Here is a 21,158-nt window from a genome sequence, read left to right as displayed (position 1 = left end):
CAATTCACCTGTGGATGTTCACCTATCCAGACAGCCTGACTGTGGATGTTCACCTATCCAGACAGCCTGACTGTGGATGTTCACCTATCCAGACAGCCTGACTGTGGATGTTCACCTATCCAGACAGCCTGACTGTGGATGACAGCCTGACTGTGGATGTTCACCTATCCAGACAGCCTGACTGTGGATGTTCACCTATCCAGACAGCCTGACTGTGGATGTTCACCTATCCAGACAGCCTGACTGTGGATGTTCACCTATCCAGACAGCCTGACTGTGGATGTTCACCTATCCAGACAGCCTGACTGTGGATGTTCACCTATCCAGACAGCCTGACTGTGGATGTTCACCTATCCAGACAGCCTGACTGTGGATGCGCCTAAAAGATAAACTCTCCAGGGCCACCACAGTCAACCCCCGACACACTTTCAACCTGATACACACAAACACATACAAACAAACAACCTCTCAGTGTTCCTGCAGTGACAGGGGACAAGAAGGTACCCTGAGTCCAAAACAACCGTGATGTCATTTTCAGGTTATCATTTATAAATTTCCCAGCCTGGCACCTCCTTACAGACAGACAGTCAGACAGACAGGCCCTTACAGACAGACAGGTCTTTACAGACAGGGTTATGTTCCGTAGTAGGGTACATGTTGCAAGGGGAAACGAAAATCTATGTTCTCATTGACCAATTAATTGCACTAACTTCCCTGATGGACCACAGTTAAAACATGTTATTCCTACTGAACAGACCCAGCATTCACATGAACTGTGCAACAGGACAGTTCCTGTAGAAAGGATTAGTCATTAATCAAGTCAAAAGCACATATTGGCTAAAGGATTTGCATAACCAAAAAAGAGCCATGCGATTGTGATCACTTGTAAGCGTGCTATCATCCCAGATACCAGAGTCCATCTGCATTGGAAATCAGTGAGCGAGCCCACTTCACGCTTACAACCCCCAGATACAATACCTCCATTGTACTTGGCACGTCTACCTCAAACACACAACAGAACGCAACGCAACACCTGTGTGTGTACATTTCAGACAGACAGGAGGACAGTTGCATAACAGTAAAAGGAAAATGCCTATCTGTTTAGTGTTGCAGTGGGCTGCGGGGGTCCAGCCACAGAGGACACAATGCTCGCATGGACGGAGACACTGGGCTTTTTTTTACACCCGACTCAGTCTGACCGGACGGCATGTCACCAAACATGCAAATGAGCAGTCAGCCTTTTGTCAGCTGACGTTGGGTCTCTGTTGGCCAGGGTGCACTGGGCACTGCATCTCTCTCCCTAACACTGCATCTCTCCCCCTAACACTGCATCTCTCCCCCTAACACTGCATCTCTCCCCCTAACACTGCATCTCTCTCCCTAACACTGCATCTCTCCCCTAACACTGCATCTCTCCCCCTAACACTGCATCTCTCCCCCTAACACTGCATCTCTCCCCCAACACTGCATCTCTCCCCTAACACTGCATCTCTCCCCCTAACACTGCATCTCTCCCCTAACACTGCATCTCTCCCCCTAATATTGCATCTCTCCCCTAACACTGCATCTCTCTCCCTAACACTGCATCTCTCTCCCCAACACTGCATCTCTCCCCCTAACACTGCATCTCTCCCCTAACACTGCATCTCTCCCCCAAACACTGCATCTCTCTCCCAAACACTGCATCTCTCCAATACCAAACACTGCATCTCTCCACCAAACACTGCATCTCTCCCCAAACACTGCATCTCTCCCCCTAACACTGCATCTCTCTCCCTAACACTGCATCTCTCCCTAACACTGCATCTCTCCCCCTAACACTGCATCTCTCCCCCTAACACTGCATCTCTCCCCCTAACACTGCATCTCCCCTAATACTGCCCTCTCCTAACACTGCATCTCTCTCATCTCTCTCCCTAATACTGCATCTCTCTCCCTAATACTGCATCTCTCTCCCTAATACTGCATCTCTCTCCCTAATACTGCATCTCTCCCCAACACTGCATCTCTCCCCCTAACACTGCATCTCTCCCCCTAACACTGCATCTCTCTCCCTAACACTGCATCTCTCTCCCTAATACTGCATGTCTCTCCCCGACACTGCATCTCTCTCCCTAATACTGCATCTCTCTCCCCGACACTGCATCTCTCTCCCTAATATTGCAGCTTTCCCCCTAACACTGCATCTCTCTCCCTAATACTGCATCTCTCTCTCCCAATACACTCTCTCTCCCTAATACTGCATCTCTCTCCAAATACTGCATCTCTCTCCCTAACACTGCATCTCTCCAAGCACTGCATCTCTCTCCCCAGCACTGCATCTCTCCCCCAGCACTGCATCTCTCCCCCAAACACTGCATCTCTCTCCCTAACACTGCATCCCCCCCTAACACTGCATCTCTCTCCCACTTCATCTCTCTCCCCAACATTGCATCTCTCCCCCTAACACTGCATCTCTCCACCAAACACTGCATCTCTCCACCAAACACTGCATCTCTCCCCAAACACTGCATCTCTCCACCAAACACTGCATCTCTCCTCCAAACACTGCATCTCTCCCCCAAACACTGCATCTCTCTCCCAAACACTGCATCTCTCTCCCTAACACTGCATCTCTCTCCCTAACACTGCATCTCTCTCCCTAATACTGCATCTCTCTCTCCAGCACTGCATCTCTCTCCCCAGCACTGCATCTCTCTCCCCAGCACTGCATCTCTCTCCCCAGCACTGCATCTCTCTCCCCAGCACTGTTTGAACTCACACATAGATTTGGTACTAGGCCTATCACCCGAGCCTGCACTGTATTGGTGTCATCCCATAATCACCAATAAGCACATTGCATAATGGAGCCCCAATCTCATACTAGATCAGGGTTATTCGACCTTAACATTGTTAGGAGCCTGCTGGTTTTCTACCTGATAATTAATTGCACCCACCTGGTGTCCCAGGATTAGAGGGGAACAATGAAGAAAAGCAGTGGACTGTCTTGGAAGTCCAGAGTGTAGTTTGAGGGTACTAGTGCAGGCTAACAGAAACTAGTCAGTAGCTAATAACAATGACTGATTTCAAAGTTAGTAAGGGAAATCCTCCATTTTAACCTTCACACAGTCAAAACTGTAGCTACTCTACATGTCTGACTAGTACTACTACACCCTACTACACCCTACTACACACTATTATAAACTACTACACACTATTACACACTAATACACACTATTACACCCTACTACACATTATTACAAACTACTAAACACTATTACACACTACTACACACTATTATAAACTACTACACACTATTACACCCTACTACACACTAATACACACTATTACACCCTACTACACAGTACTACACATTATTACAAACTACTACACACTATTACACACTACTACACACTATTATAAACTACTACATACTATTACACCCTACTACACACTAATACACACTATTACAAACTACTACACACTACTACACACTATTACGCACTACTACACATTACAACACACTACTACACACTACTAAAAACCAGTACATGCTACTACACATTACTACACACTACTACACACTACGATCAACTAGTACATACTACTACACATTACTACACACTACTACACGCTACTACACACTACTATAAACTAGTACATACGACTACACACTACTACACACTACTACACCCTATCAGGGTTGACCCAGAGTCCTCCTAGTAGTCTCAATCCATCCAACTCCTGCTGCTCTCTAACAAAGTGAGGCACTGCAGCAGCAGTAGAGTACAGGGGGAGGACAAGCAGCTGGCGTCTGTGCCAGGTATTGATCAAACAGTAGCAGAGCAACACACACACACAGAGGGACACACACAGCCGTAGCAGAGGAGTGTGAGACTAGTTTGGGATAAACATTACACAGGCAGCTCCGGACTGGAAACCCCACTCTGTCGACGGCAGGACCACTAACAGCAGAGTTGTCAGCCTGGTTAGAGGAGTGAAGATAGTAATGTACTGTTACTAGGCAGTGTGAACGGAATACCAGAGATTTTAGAAAACATCTAGATAATCTTGTATCCCATTGTTTGGTCACGCTATATTTGGATAGTTGCCTATATGTGTTCTACAGATCTATCAACAAACTATCAACTGTAACTCTGTTGATGGGCAACAGCTTTCAGGTTATTTATGGGTCAGGTTCAGGGTTAAAGTAAGATGTATCCCAACACATTGGAAATTGTGATTGGCTGAGAGAGGGGGGAAAAAGAAGAATTGCTCTTTAGGTTGGTTGCAACTTATACCAGTCCATCTTGACTCAAGATGTAACAAGGATGAAGACTGCAGTATTGACAGTTTGATGCGATTACCACTGAGAGCAAGATAGATGTTGTCAACAGTGTCAGCAGGACTGTCAACTGGTTACTGTAGAATTGAGTATAAGACCTACTGTGTCTGACTGGGAGTATAAGACCTACTATATCTGACTGGGAGTATAAGACCGACTGTATCTGACTGGGAGTATGAAACCTACTGTATCTGACTGGGAGAATGAAACCTACTGTATCTGACTGGGAGTATAAGACCTGCTGTATCTGACTGGGAGTATAAGACCTACTGTATCTGTATCTGACTGGGAGTATAAGACCTACTGTATCTGACTGGGAGTATAAGACTGTATCTGACTGGGAGTATCTGACTGGGGGAGTATAAGACCTACTGTATCTGACTGGGAGTATGAGACCTACTGTATCTGACTGGGAGTATGAGACCTACTGTATCTGACTGGGAGTATGAGACCTACTGTATCTGACTGGGAGTATAAGACCTACTGTATCTGACTGGGAGCATAAGACCTACTGTATCTGACTGGGAGTATGAGACCTACTGTATCTGACTGGGAGCATAAGACCTACTGTATCTGACTGGGAGTATGAGACCTACTGTATCTGACTGGGAGTATGAGACCTACTGTATCTGACTGGGAGTATGAGACCTACTGTATCTGACTGGGAGTATAAGACCTACTGTATCTGACTGGGAGTATAAGACCTACTGTATCTGACTGGGAGTATGAAACCTACTGTATCTGACTGGGAGAATGAAACCTACTGTATCTGACTGGGAGTATAAGACCTGCTGTATCTGACTGGGAGTATAAGACCTACTGTATCTGACTGGGAGTATGAGACCTACTGTATCTGACTGGGAGTATAAGACCTACTGTATCTGACTGGGAGTATGAGACCTACTGTATCTGACTGGGAGTATGAGACCTACTGTATCTGACTGGGATGAGACCTAGCATAAGACCTACTGTATCTGTATGAGACCTCTGACTGGGAGACCTACTGTATCTGACTGACTGGGAGTATGAGACCTACTGTATCTGACTGGGAGTATGAGACCTACTGTATCTGACTGGGAGTATAAGACCTACTGTATCTGACTGGGAGCATGAGACCTACTGTATCTGACTGGGAGTATAAGACCTACTGTATCTGACTGGGAGTATGAGACCTACTGTATCTGACCGGGAGTATGAGACCTACTGTATCTGACCGGGAGTATGAGACCTACTGTATCTGACCGGGAGCATGAGACCTACTGTATCTGACTGGGAGCATGAGACCTACTGTATCTGACTGGGAGCATGAGACCTACTGTATCTGACTGGGAGTATAAGACCTACTGTATCTGACTGGGAGTATGAGACCTACTGTATCTGACTGGGAGTATAGTATCTGACTGGGAGTATGAGACCTACTGTATCTGACTGGGAGTATGAGACCTACTGTATCTGACTGGGAGTATGAGACCTGTATCTGACTGGGAGTATGAGACCTACTGTATCTGACTGGGGGTATGAGACCTACTGTATCTGACTGGGAGTATAAGACCTACTGTATCTGACTGGGAGTATAAGACCTACTGTATCTGACTGGGAGTATGACCTACTGGACTGGGAGTATGAGACCTACTGTATCTGACTGGGAGTATAAGACCTACTGTATCTGACTGGGAGTATAAGACCTACTGTATCTGACTGGGAGTATAAGACCTACTGTATCTGACTGGGAGTATGAGACCTACTGTATCTGACTGGGAGTATAAGACCTACTGTATCTGACTGGGAGTATAAGACCTACTGTATCTGACTGGGAGCATAAGACCTACTGTATCTGACTGGGAGCATAAGACCTACTGTATCTGACTGGGAGCATAAGACCTACTGTATCTGACTGGGAGCATAAGACCTACTGTATCTGACTGGGAGTATAAGACCTACTGTATCTGACTGGGAGTATAAGACCTACTGTATCTGACTGGGAGTATAAGACCTACTGTATCTGACTGGGAGTATAAGACCTACTGTATCTGACTGGGAGTATAAGACCTACTGTATCTGACTGGGAGTATAAGACCTACTGTATCTGACTGGGAGTATAAGACCTACTGTATCTGACTGGGAGTATAAGACCTACTGTATCTGACTGGGAGTATGAGACCTACTGTATCTGACTGGGAGTACCTACTGTATCTGACTGGGAGTACCTCTGTATCTACTGGGAGTATAAGACCTACTGTATCTGACTGGGAGTATGAGACCTACTGTATCTGACTGGGAGTATAAGACCTACTGTATCTGACTGGGAGTATGAGACCTACTGTATCTGACTGGGAGTATGAGTATCTGACTGGGAGTATAAGACCTACTGTATCTGACTGGGAGTATGAGACCTCTGTATCTGACTGGGAGTAGTATGAGGGACCTACTGTATCTGACTGGGAGTATGAGACCTGGGAGTATAGACTGTATCTGACTGGGAGTATAAGACCTACTGTATCTGACTGGGAGTATGAGACCTACTGTATCTGACTGGGAGTATAAGACCTACTGTATCTGACTGGGAGTATGAGACCTACTGTATCTGACTGGGAGTATGAGACCTACTGTATCTGACTGGGATGAGACCTACTGTAGACCTACTGTATCTGACTGGGAGTATAAGACCTACTGTATCTGACTGGGAGTATGAGACCTACTGTATCTGACTGGGAGTATGAGACCTACTGTATCTGACTGGGAGTATAACCTACTGACCTACTGTATCTGACTGGGAGTATAAGACCTACTGTATCTGGGACCTACTGTATCTGACTGGGAGTATAAGACCTACTGTATCTGACTGGGAGTATAAGACCTACTGTATCTGACTGGGAGCATAAGACTGACTGGGAGCATAAGACCTACTGTATCTGACTGGGAGTATAGACCTACTGTATCTGACTGGGAGTATAAGACCTACTGTATCTGACTGGGAGTATAAGACCTACTGTATCTGACTGGGAGCATAAGACATACTGTATCTGACTGGGAGCATAAGACCTACTGTATCTGACTGGGAGCATAAGACCTACTGTATCTGACTGGGAGCATAAGACCTACTGTATCTGACTGGGAGTATAAGACCTACTGTATCTGACTGGGAGTATGAGACCTACTGTATCTGACTGGGAGCATAAGACCTACTGTATCTGACTGGGAGTATAAGACCTACTGTATCTGACTGGGAGTATAAGACCTACTGTATCTGACTGGGAGTATAAGACCTACTGTATCTGACTGGGAGTATAAGACCTACTGTATCTGACTGGGAGTATGAGACCTACTGTATCTGACTGGGAGTATAAGACCTACTGTATCTGACTGGGAGTATAAGACCTACTGTATCTGACTGGGAGTATAAGACCTACTGTATCTGACTGGGAGTATAAGACTGACTGGGAGTATAAGACCTACTGGGGGAGTATGAGACCTACTGTATCTGACTGGGAGTATAAGACCTACTGTATCTGACTGGGAGTATGAGACCTAACTACTGTATCTGACTGGGAGTATAAGACCTACTGTATCTGAATGGGAGTATGAGACCTACTGTATCTGACTGGGAGTATAAGACCTACTGTATCTGACTGGGAGTATAAGACCTACTGTATCTGACTGGGAGTATGAGACCCTACTGTATCTGACTGGGAGTATAAGACCTACTGTATCTGACTGGGAGTATGAGACCTATTGTATCTGACTGGGAGTATAAGACCTACTGTATCTGACTGGGAGTATGAGACCTACTGTATCTGACTGGAAGTGATCGGCAACGACAACTCAGTAAATGCCTTTCACTGGCATATGAGGGGATTTCAGGCAGCCAAACAGTCTTATCTACAGGAAGAGAAATCGTGTAATATCACTGGCCTCCACTCTGTAAAGTTGAGAGTCTGTGGTTTAGCCCACCACATCATACATCATACATTACTGGATCTGAAGAGGTCATTCAATCATCCCCCGAGACCATGTTAAAAACCACAAGACATCTCAACTACAAGTTGTAGATGTCTCCCACACTAACACCTAACCACGGTGCAAAGCCACAGACAGACAGCGAGACAAACAGCTTAACACACTTCCTCACTTCCTGCCTGTTCACCAGTGTGTGTGTGTGTGTGTGTGTGTGTGTGTGTGTGTGTGTGTGTGTGTGTGTGTTGTTGGGTTGGGTTAGATAACGGCAGCGCTGGCCTTGTGAGATATGATGGACCTGTAAAGAGAGTAAGAAAACAGGCCAGACTGAGGGGAGACCTGGTTAACCCAGGCACCTCTTACACAATAGGCTACTCAGAAACAACGGTGCTATCTAGAACCTGAAATGGTTCTTTGGCTGTCCCCATAGGAGAACCCTTTGAAGAACCCTTTTTGGTTCCAGGTAGAACGCTTTTGGGTTCCATGTACAGAAAACCCTTTCCACAGAGGGTTCTACCTGGAACCAAAAAGGGTTCTCCCATGGGGACAGCCGAAGAACCCTTTTGGAAGCCTTTTTTCTACAAGCTAATGTGACCGCAGGAGCATCCTGGACAGATACAAAGGAGCTGATAGTTCTGGCAGAAGAGACCGTTAGCTAAGACCACTTCAACAGTGACCAGTGGAAGTTATGAAGAAACCTGGTCCTCCTCAACAGATATATTATTATCATCAGAGGATATATGATTAGGAATGTTCATAGCACAATGCCTGATGGACAGTCAACAGTGTGTGTGTGTGTGTGTGTGTGTGTGTGTGTGTGTGTGTGTGTGTGTGTGCGAGCGAGAAATTCAGCTATGTTTGTAAACACCTACAATAGCGGAGTTTTCTTCTTAGTGAGTGTATTCAATCGGAGATAACTTTCTTAACATACACACTAACACATGACTACTACCCACTCCAACTAAGCCTACAATCAATGTAAAGATCCTCTTAAGAACGCTAATTGCACATATTCTAGTAGCTGACTTGCAACACACTGTTCTGTATATACAGTGTGTTGAGCCATGCCGAGAAGACCTATAGGCCTATACAGGGCCGGAGTAAGAAATCATAGGCCCCCCCGGGGCTTTGTTTTTTTTATAGCCCCCTTTTTATAGCCCCCTGCCCCGCCGTCCGACCCATTGCCCTTCTATGGATTATATGTCTATGGTCACATAGCAACAAGCTGGAGCTGATATTTGGTGTGAATGTTGCCCAAACTGTGGCCTTCTCGGTAACTGTCAAAATAAAGGAAACACTTGAGTAAACAAGGGATATGAATATATGTTCTGGTGTTGGTTTAGGTCCACTTGTAGAATCTATGCCAAGGTGCATTGAGGCTGTTCTGGCTCGTGGTGGCCCAACACCCTATTAAGACACTTTATGTTGGTGTTTCCTTCATTTTGGCAGATACCTGTATGTGCTTTATTGGGACAAACCGTTGATTCTCTGGGGCTAAATTATGCTCTTGGTGTATTTTGAACATTGAGAGTGGGCTCCTGTGGTTGTATAAAAATTAGAAATAAAAAAATGACATAATTTGTTTTTTGTTGCTGTTTTTTTTGCCTATTGGGCCCCCTATGATTTTGGGCCCAGACCATTATTCACACAATTGATCAGTCACATTTAATTATAATGCAGTTTACTTAAATGTATTTAATAATCAGTTACCCAATCAAGGCAGGGCCCCCCAGTTACCCACGTGGGCCCCCTACCTCCTGTCCTCCCCCATCTGATGATTATCAGAGCGGCAGCAGGCAGCAGCAGGCTGTCTACACTCATTGAGAGCTCCTGAGTCTTCCTGTGGTTGGCGGTTTAAGAAATATACTACATATCTAATGTATATAGTGTATACAGTGCATTCGGAAAGTATTCAGACCCCTTGACTTTTTCCACATTTTGTTACGTTACAGCTTTATTCAACAATTCATGATTTTTTCCCCCATCATAAATCTACACACAATACTCCATAATGACAAAGCAAAATGTATTAAAAAATAAAAAACAGATTTACATAAGTATTCAGACCCTTTACTTAGTACTTTGTTGAAGCACCCTTGGCAGCAAATACAGCCTCGAGTCTTCTTGGCTATGACTCTATAAGCTTGGCACACCTGTATTTGGGGAGTTTCTCCCATTCTTCAAGTCCCGGCTCTGGCTGGGCCTCTCAAGGATGTTCAGAGACTTTTCTTGTTTCTCATGGTCTGAGAGTCTTTAGGTGCCTTTTGGCAAACCCCAAGTGGGCTGTCATGTGCCTTTTACTGAGGAGTGGCTTCCATCTGGCCACTCTACCATAAAGGCCTGATTGGTGGAGTGCTGCAGAGATGGTTGTCCTTCTAAAAGGTTATCCCATCTCCACAGAGGAACACTGGAGCTCTGTCAGAGTGACCATCGGGTTCTTGTTCACCTCCCTGTCAAAGGCCCTTCTCTACCGATTGCTCAGTTTAGCCGGGCGGCCTGCCCCTCTAGAAAGAGTCTTGGTGGTTCCAAACTTCTTCCATTTAAGAATGATGGAGGCCACTGTGTTCTTGGGGACCTTCAATGCTGCAGACATTTTTTGGTACCCTTCCCCAGATTTGTGCCTCGACACAATCCTGTCTCTGAGCTCTACAGACAATTCCTTCGACCTCTTTGGTTTGATTTTGCTCTGACATGCACTGTCAACTGTGGGACCTTATATGTACAGGTGTGTGCCTTTTCAAATCATGTCCAATCAATTGAATTTACCACGGGTGGACTCCAATCAAGTTGTAGAAACATCAAAAGGATGATCAATGGAAACAGGATGCACCTGACCTCAATTTTGAGTCTCATAGCAAAGGGTCTGAATACTTATATAAGTAAGGTATTTCTGTTTTTTCATTTTAATAAATGTGCAAAAACATATAAAAGCCTTTTTTCGCTTTGCCATTATGGGGTATTGTGTGTAGATTGCTGAGGATTTTATTTTATTTGATACATTTTCGAATAAGGCTGTAAAGTAACAAAATGTGGAAAATGTCAAGGGGTCTGAATACTTCCCGAATGCACTGTATTTCCTTCATAGTTGTTGTTTTTTGTTGCCCCCTGTGGCCCAGGGGCTTCAGCCCTGCATTATCCCGGCCCGAGGCCTATAGCTCATTGAATCAGCACTATAGTATTTCACCATTGGCAGAGGGGTTATAAATGACCTTTATTATGAGGGCCGGGAGCTAAAAGCACGTTTAATTATGGGCCGTGTAACATTGAGGTCATTCTTTGGTGCATTACAGCAAATGAATTTCCAGACAATGAGATGAGGAAATCAACTTTCAGATATCAGCAACAGATCTTAAATGAAAACGTAAATGAAAGGATAAGCATACAGTTGTGTGTGTGCTGTACAACAAGTCTATCTATGCTCAAAAGGCCTGATTTAGGAAGAACTTGAACTTCAGACTGTCCATAAAACCTGAGTTTTGTGAAGCCTAAATATTTTTTGCAATATCAATTGAATTATTTCCAACAATAACAGATATCCACTGAAGCGACGGTATGACAACAAATCCGTGCAATCTAGGAACATTTCTTAGAAAACATCACGGCGGCATTCACAGTATCCTAATACCCCTGCAGTATAATATTGCCCAGTTGTTGACAAAATCACCATAACTCACAGCAATCACATCAAGCGAAGATGTTGATAATACAAAATCTGTAAATCAACATACCGCCTCTGCTTTGAGTCCAAGGCAGAACGTCAACGTTTTCTCTGGATCCATGGCCAGAGGCAGCAGAGATTTAGAACGACAACAGAGAGAGAGAGAGAGTGGAAAACAGAGAGGACTGGGATCTATCTTATTGTGCTAAATCCCCATCTCTCTCCCACACTGAATCCTCAGCACAGCAGCCTGCTGCTCCGCCATTCCCCGTGCGGAGAGAACGCCCCTCCCCGAATCCGATACTATCGGGGATACCGCCGCGGCCAATCCAATAATGCTACAGGCTGCGCGATATCGACAAGGGAAGGGAAAGCGTCCCAATGGCAAACGACCCTCAGGTGTTTTCTCTTCCAGCTCGTGGGAAGATGGAGGAGTGAGGATTCAAGTTTTCTTTTTTTTCCTCGTTGGTGGTACGGGGGCGCTCTTTAAATGATGTCATGTAATTCCAGCCCTCTCAAACTAGGAAAAGAGGAGAGGGCTGTGCAGATGATTGGACGTCGCCGGTCTATCTCCGGCTCCTGGCAACAGTCGCAGAGGCCGAGAAAGAGATTGCTGCTTAGTAAAACTCCGTTTTAAACGACTTTGATTCCAAATTCAATGTCTTGCATTGTGTAGATTTGCAAGTAACGTATTTTCTATTTATTTTTATAAGGGCCTAATTGTTTCAGCCACCGTGAGGGGTAGGGATGGGGTAGGGATGCTTGGCCAAGGTCACCCGATAAAGACATGCATGTTGAAATAGATAACGTCAGAGGGGGACGTACATATTTCATTCCAAGTGATACAAGAAAACAGCAGTGAATACACACGCTGTACATTGACTGAGACAACAATGTGTTGCTTATTACTTTCACGGTACATACCCCTACACGTGTAAAGTGTACAAAACCGCTGTGTGTGTGTGAACTGCAGCTGTTTTATGTAGGACAGGTTATCCTATCCTACCACCAAATCCATAAAAAGAAAGTGCCTTACATAAGTACTTGGGGAAATCCACAGGACAAACGCAGCAACATTCCTATTGTCCACAAGGTGGCAGCAGACTATTGGAAATGTAATGTTGGTGCCCTACTTTTACATCTGTGATGAAAACCTTTACAATTAATAAGAGATAAACATGCTTGATTTGCGGTAAAATTACCGAAGTGAATATTGACAGAAATAATTGTGAACATTTTCATCTCATGTAATGGATATCCATCATTGAACTTAACGCTTTTATTTTCACACATTTCTACAATTATTTCTGCCAATAGTCATTTAATTTTACAGCAAATCAAATGTTGCAGTAATTTTAAATGTTTTCATGGTCTCAGCCAACGATGCTGTGTGCGTGTGCGCATGCACGCGAGTGTGTATGTGTGCACCTGGGTATGTGTACATGCAAGAGTGTATGTGTGTGTGCAGTATGTAATCTTCCTAGTGAGTCACTGGGTATTGGTAATTGGGCAGGGCCCTGGTTAGCACGATGGGCATTATGACACTACGCATGTCGCCATGGAAGAGTAGATGAGCAGAACAGGACTTACCACCGCCACTAATCTTGACATTAGCAACATTTATTATGCCGTAGGTTACCAGCTACCACACCCCAACCCTCGCACACCACTGCTTTCGCACATCTCTGCCCTCACACACCCCTACCCTCTCACATCCCTGCCCTCTCATACCCCTTCCCTCACACACCCCTACCCTCTCACACCCCTGCCCTCACACACCCCTACCCTCTCACACCCCTTCCCTCACACACCCCTGCCCTCTCACACCCCTGCCCTCACACACCCCTACCCTCTCACACCCCTGCCCTCACACACCCCTACCCTCTCACACCCCTTCCCTCACACACCCCTGCCCTCTCACACCCCTGCCCTCACACACCCCTACCCTCTCACACCCCTTCCCTCACACACCCCTACGATCTCACACCCCTACCCTCACACACCCCTTCCCTCACACACCCCTGCCCTCTCTCTGTCATCTCTGGTGTTAAAGCCTGATCCTGATACATTGACTTCAGTTCTAAACAGGGATAGAACGTGGCATAAATCCTGAACTTTATATTTTAGAGGCAAATTGTACTTGTATGAGATGAGACAGATTAAAGTTAGGAACATGGTGTGTCTCTAGTATGAAGTGTTGGATGTAACCACCAATGGGTGTTAATGAGACACAAGAGAGTCAAGAGGATGTATTTTAGGAGCATATTGAAATGTTGCGTAATGACCCTCTTTCGTACTGCGCCAATGAGTCGCGTGCAATGGTAGTCTGGCTGGTATTTAGTGTGTGTGTGTGTGTGTGTGTGTTTGCCTTTTTAACTCAGTCTGTTTACTCACTAATTCACTTAGAAACTGATCCCAAATCAGTTGTTATGGGGAGATTAACACTGTCATGACATCTGAGTCACAGAACAAAGTGTTGTACACACCCAGAGAAGAGGGCCTGGTCAGCATGAACTAAACTCACACACACTCTATGTACCGGTGACACCCACACACTGTAACCACTATGGTACATGTCGTCCCGGCACGTCTCGGACTTCCCTCTCTCTCTCTCTCTCTCTCTCTCTCTCTCTCTCTCTCTCTCTCTCTCTCTCTCTCTCTCTCTCTCTCTCTCTCTCTCTCTCTCTCTCTCTCTCTCTCTCCCTCCCTCCCTCCCAGGAGGATGTAATGACAGCAGCACAGTGTTCCTCTCTCTCTCTCGCTCACACGCCAGGGTCATCCCCTCTCTCTCAGCCTCCATATTGGGAGTGTGGCCCCGAAAGTATTTGAAATAGTATGACACACACACAAAGGGAAGGACTCACAACACAACTGGTTCTATCCACAACACAACTGGTTCTATCCGATGAGCTTTACTGGCAGTGTGTGTGTGTGTGGGGGGGGTGAACTATCATTTCATAGTCATAACCCATTTCAATGGAAGGAGAACTTTATGAATCATTATTGTCATGAAGTATCCAGTAGCATCCTAAAATAGATGTAAGTTGGGAAATAACCAGGGGTTAATAGCCACTAGTGCTGAGTAATGTAGGTTACTTTTCGTTTTTTTAAACAACTAATTGACTGACTTCGGTTTAATTATTTTAATTCCATTTTGTCCAGTTTATTTCTGTAAGCTCAGTGCACACATTGCACAGTTTCTCTAGAGATAAATTAGACATCGCAAACTGTGCGATGTAGCAGGGAGTTGTAGTTTCCAACAGGCCAATATTCCACAGAGTTTAGCTCAGAAAACATGGCAATTAACTACAATGACAATAACCCATTGCGCGCCTACTTTTCCGGTGTGTGTGTTTCTTTTACACCTGCTATGTAAAGGAGAGGTAGCTCTACCTGAGAATACATGAAATAAATGATTGATAGTTGATATTCAGCAGTCATAAAAGTATTCCTTGTTTATTTTTGAAGAGCTACTAAAATAGTGATTTTGTCAGACAGGATATAGTGATGAGATGATGACTTGGAATGAAATAATAAAGTCATCTAATAAAACAAATGTACACAACAGCTGAAATATTGATAAAAGTCCCCTTGTCTGAGAGAGATTGACACGGTTATCAAAACATCACACCAGGGAAAACCTTCACAAAACACAGAGCTTATTTTCAGTGTCCATAAAATACCAGATGGGATAAATGAATGGTGGAAAAACAATTAGAACCATTTCCCTGTTTGACCGCTAGGTTTTATGGGTATTATGACAGCTCCACTCTGGGGCTCTATTACGGCAGGGCACAACTCATGAGGTCAGTGCACATGAATGCACACACACATCTCCAGAAAATGAGTGTGTCAGTCAATGCCAGCTGGTGACAGCAGTGTGAGGAATGACACATTTTTGTCTTTGAGAGATGACATGTAGAGGCAGGCTACAGGTCTGTCTTTGAGAGATGACATGTAGAGGCAGGCTACAGGTCTGTCTTTGAGAGATGACATGGAGAGGCAGGCTACAGGTCTGTCTTTGAGAGATGACATGGAGAGGCAGGCATGGAGAGGCAGGCTCTCTGTCTTTGAGAGATGACATGGAGAGGCAGGCTGGTCTGTCTTTGAGAGATGACATGGAGAGGCAGGCTACAGGTCTGTCTTTGAGAGATGACATGGTCTGTCTTTGAGAGACATGCAGGCTACAGGTCTGTCTTTGAGAGATGACATGGAGAGGCAGGCTACAGGTCTGTCTTTGAGAGATGACATGGAGAGGCAGGCTACAGGTCTGTCTTTGAGAGATGACATGGAGAGGCAGGCTACAGGTCTGTCTTTGAGAGATGACATGGAGAGGCAGGCTACAGGTCTGTCTTTGAGAGATGACATGTAGCAGCAAGTTTGTAAATTGTCATAAAAAAAAGCCCTCCAGATGACGTCGGAATGTTTCAGTTGCCATGCCGTTGCTATGATGTTATTTTCAAAAGCTGTCCGTCAAAAGTCACGAGCCTGACTGATGATGTCACAGTGGAAAAGAGAAGGAAAGGAAACCCAAACACACAAACACTCACAAGGCACAACGTTCTGAATTATGGACTTTCCTTTAAACTCCAGGCATTTTGTAGTGACAGAAGGGCAACACTGTAGTGTGTTGTGCAACAGACACAGGGTGTTGCAAATGACACTGTAGCCTAACAGAAATGGCACATTTGTATCTGCACTCAACACAACCTCACATCCTACACGTTATCAACATCGCTCTGACGTTTAGGAAAATGTCACATCATAAATACTGATAGTACACGGCAGCCCCAGGCCTGGCCCCTTGAAGGGCAGAGCTGATGGATGGAGCCCCAGAGAGGCAGTCCCACACTGGGCCCCCTGACCCCCTTCGGCCCCCTATAGCCCTGAAAGCCATGTGGAGGCCCGGGGAGCTTATCTGGTGCTCTGCCCCCAGGGTTGTCCATCATCATGGGCCCACTACAGCAGGTGACGGCAGAGAGGACGCTCCTCTTCCTCCACTCTTTCCTCCAACTTTCCTTCTCCAAGTCTGAACGTGCCATTGCCAGCCTCCCAGTCAGGCCACTCAGTTAACCAGTTTGTTGTATTCAGTTACTCAACAATACTACACAGTCCCATACAGCCATATGACTGTGCTGCCAAGCCCTAACACATGTTTGTCACGCTACGGACCAAAACTTCAGAAGGACTTGTCCATTGTGGTGCTTTCACTTGGAATGGTAGGAATGGCACCAGTACTGCCCTACCCACCAGAAGCCATACCATCCACCCCCTGGCTATCAGCCCTGTCTGTCTGCTCTAATGTACAGTCACCTAACATGCTCTAATGTACAGTCACCTCTACCTCCCAGTCACGCCACTCAGAAGGAAACAAGGCAGGGCGAGCCAAAGTAGGAATCCCCTAGACTAGCAGAGCCCTACCTACTAGATAGACAGACACTGGCAGAGACAGGCAGAGACATCCTGCTGTTGTCATTGGGCAAGACAGATCTGAGTCACTGAACATGTTTGGTCACCACGACGACGCTGGCTGAAGAGTGGCCAGCACCTCTGAACATCATCATTAACCGGAATGTAAAAACATAGAGACACGCATCAGTGTGTACTGTTTGTACATACCCTGAGTCAACAAAATATTAGGAACACCTTATGTGGCACACACACACACACACACACACACACACACACAATCCATGTCTCGATTGGCCTTGTGGTTAGAGCGTTGGGCCAGTAACCGGAAGGTTGCTGAATCAAATCCCTGAGCTGACAAGGTAAAAATCTGTTGTTCTGCCACTGAGCAAGGCAGTTAAGACATGGATGTTGATTATGGCACCCCCTCCCCCGCACCTCTCTTATTCAGAGGGGTTGGGTTACAGTTTTTTACAATCGCTTGGACCCATTTCTCAATACTTAGGTCACTTTTTCAAAACTCTTCACACAGTTCTCCTAACTAACTTTCAGCTTGGCACAGCAGTTCATTCCACGTTCAAAATGCCCTAAAACTACCAAAACACTTCATACATGTCTCAAATTCAACTCATTCTTCCATAACACTAGCAAAGGTTGCCACCCAAAAAGCACACGTTGTCACTCATAAAACAACGACCTAAACAACACTAACAACAGGTAGCATTACACAATGTTTTCTGTACAAAACAAGAATGACACCTCTCTACTGTTTAGAATACACTGCAGTTTATGTTACAGGAATGAATCAGACATGATGCAATATGCTTTAATGTGTTTTATGTCATTTAATGGCATTGAGGGATTCCAAAATACAATAATTTGTATATACACCATCTACCGATACAGATACAGTAGTCAACCCTGTCTTCTGCATTTGGACACAGGTTCTCATCCACGTCACATCTTATGTCATCTTGGGCAATACACCTAGGAACTAATCTTTTGGCATGCCTGGTCCATCCCTGGCAATCTTCTGCAGATATGTCCAGGCATCCAGCATTCATTGCATCCAGGAGGGACATTTGATCACGTGGATGGTGGTGATAAACCTTCCACCTCCATGAGGAAAATAATTCCTCTATGGGGTTGAGGAATAGAGAGTAAGGTGGGAGGAAAATAATTCCTCTATGGGGTTGAGGAATAGAGAGTAAGGTGGGAGGAAAATAATTCCTCTATGGGGTTGAGGAATAGAGAGTAAGGTGGGAGGAAAATAATTCCTCTATGGGGTTGAGGAATAGAGAGTAAGGTGGGAGGAAAATAATTCCTCTATGGGGTTGAGGAATAGAGAGTAAGGTGGGAGGAAAATAATTCCTCTATGGGGTTGAGGAATGGAGAGTAAGGTGGGAGGAAAATAATTCCTCTATGGGGTTGAGGAATAGAGAGTAAGGTGGGAGGAAAACAATTCCTCTATGGGGTTGAGGAATGGAGAGTAAGGTGGGAGGAAAATAATTCCTCTATGGGGTTGAGGAATGGAGAGTAAGGTGGGAGGAAAATAATTCCTCTATGGGGTTGAGGAATAGAGAGTAAGGTGGGAGGAAAACAATTCCTCTATGATGGGGTTGAGGAATGGAGAGTAAGGTGGGAGGAAAATAATTCCTCTATGGGGTTGAGGAATGGAGAGTAAGGTGGGAGGAAAATAATTCCTATATGGGGTTGAGGAATAGAGAGTAAGGTGGGAGGAAAACAAGGAATTCCTCTATGGGGTTGAGGAATGGAGTAAGGTGGGAAGGTGGGAGGAAAATAATTCCTCTATGGGGTTGAGGAATAGAGAGTAAGGTGGGAGGAAAATAATTCCTCTATGGGGTTGAGGAATAGAGAGTAAGGTGGGAGGAAAATAATTCCTCTATGGGGTTGAGGAATAGAGAGTAAGGTGGGAGGAAAATAATTCCTCTATGGGGTTGAGGAATGGAGAGTAAGGAAGGAGGAAAAGTGACATCATCCTGGGATGGGCTGTAAACCACTCTGTGACTGCATGGGAGTGGTGAAATGCCACATTGTCCCATACAATTACAAACGTTGGCCCATTTCGCCTCACTGCAACCCTGTCCTCACCTGTCACAACCCTTCAATAGAGGTCATCCAGGAATGAAATGAGACGCTCGGTGTTGTATGGCCCAATTAGCGGTTTGTGTGACAGGAATCCATCAGAGGATATTGCTGGACACATTGTGATGTTGGCACTCCTCTGGCCCGGGACATTCATCCCTCTGGCCCGGGACATTCACACCTCTGGCCCGGGACATTCACCCCTCTGGCCTGGGACATTCACCCCTCTGGCCCGGGACATTCACCCCTCTGGCCCGGGACATTCACCCCTCTGGCCCAAGACATTCACCCCTCTGGCCCAGGACATTCACCCCTCTGGCCCGGGACATTCACCCCTCTGGCCCGGGACATTCACCCCTCTGGCCCAGGACATTCACCCCTCTGGCCCAGGACATTCACCCCTCTGGCCCAGGACATTCACCCCTCTGGCCCGGGACATTCACCCCTCTGGCCCAGGACATTCACTGTGGCTCTTTTCCCAATCACATTCCTTCCTCACCACCGTGTTTTGGCCAAGTTGAAACCAGCATCATCTACAAAGATGAATATGTGGGGTGTTCGCCTGGCTTCAATCTCCATGATTCTCTCAAATAAATCCACAAGGCAACATAAGAGTTAGGCTTTTACGGTAGTTTACATTATACCTAAAACATGCCATTGTGTGCCTCTGCCCTGTTTGGTTTTGTTCAAAACCAGTTCTGTATTTTATAGTCATCTTACCTGGACATATTGGTTCCTGAGTTGCTTGACTCGTTCAGAGTTCCTCTCAAAGGGGACAGTGTACAACTGCTTCATCCTGACTTGATGTAAGCATATTTGTTATGCTTACATTGTCTGCCAACAGTCGTCCCGAATCTCTGTGAGTTTTATGCCGTTGTTTCTGATGACCATTTCAACGACTGCAGTTTCCTGCACAGCAGTGAAAAATCCTACCTCTCCCGCCAGTGGGAGGTAACCGGTGGATCCTAAGCAGAAATACAAAAACAATTACACACAAGAAGGTTTGGAGGCTCAATTGACTTCTGTAATGTACAGTTCAATCAGATGCCCTTGCAGAATGCACATCTTAGCTATCATTTTGCCGGACATTTCTCACAATAGATGCCACTGTTGAGCGTTGCAGATTTGTCTGCACTCTCAGACCAGCCTTTCTCATTGATAGATCATGATTTATTACATGATCACTTATAGTGGCCCTAATCTCATCTGAGACTACAGCTCTTGATCTTCCTCTCAGTCTTCTTCCACCATGCGTGCGTGCATGCATGCGTACTCCTCTCCCTCTCCCAGCCACTCTTCTTCCTCTGTCACTTCTCTATCTCTGGCTGGGTCCATGTTTACATTACAGTACAGCATTATTCCGAAGATGTCCCCTTTTGTATAGATGGTAATGTAATTGAAAGACTAACACCTGTGTAGGTGTTCAGCTACAATGGGAATCAGCTGTGGTTGGTCTAATTGTTTTGATAGTATTTCATTTTTTAGATGTGGAATATATTTCAATATGGTATTACTGTAGAAATGTAGCAAATTGATGTCTTATTCAATGTTGTGTTATTTTAGGTTTTGAACTTAAGTTTAACAGTTTTGAAAGGAGTATGTAAACATGTGCAAATTGGCCTGTAGGTACATAGAGTTTTGGTGGTTGTGTCTGAGTGAGAATGTCACGGTTGTTGTATGGAGGAGACCAAGGCACAGCGTGGTATG

At 45.4% G+C, this 21,158-nt stretch overlaps 1 protein-coding gene across 2 annotated transcripts in view; it reads right to left on the bottom strand.

Moving 5' to 3' along the window:
* LOC112241806 (WW domain binding protein 1-like) overlaps window positions 1–12,438 on the bottom strand; it is a 20,551-nt gene extending 8,113 nt beyond the window's left edge. For both annotated transcript variants that reach the window (XM_042318678.1, XM_042318677.1), the window contains exon 1: window positions 12,007–12,438. Coding sequence is in view for 1 of the 2 variants with exons in the window: in XM_042318677.1 (XP_042174611.1) it covers window positions 12,007–12,057 (51 nt within the window). In the remaining variant the exon portion in view is untranslated. The remainder of the gene's footprint in view (window positions 1–12,006) is intronic.
* Window positions 12,439–21,158: the final 8,720 nt, after the last annotated feature.

Source organism: Oncorhynchus tshawytscha, unplaced genomic scaffold, assembly GCF_018296145.1.
Source record: "Oncorhynchus tshawytscha isolate Ot180627B unplaced genomic scaffold, Otsh_v2.0 Un_contig_4803_pilon_pilon, whole genome shotgun sequence".
Lineage (NCBI taxonomy): Eukaryota > Metazoa > Chordata > Actinopteri > Salmoniformes > Salmonidae > Oncorhynchus > Oncorhynchus tshawytscha.
Note: the sequence above shows the minus strand (reverse complement) of the source record. Positions and strands in the feature narration are given on the sequence as shown.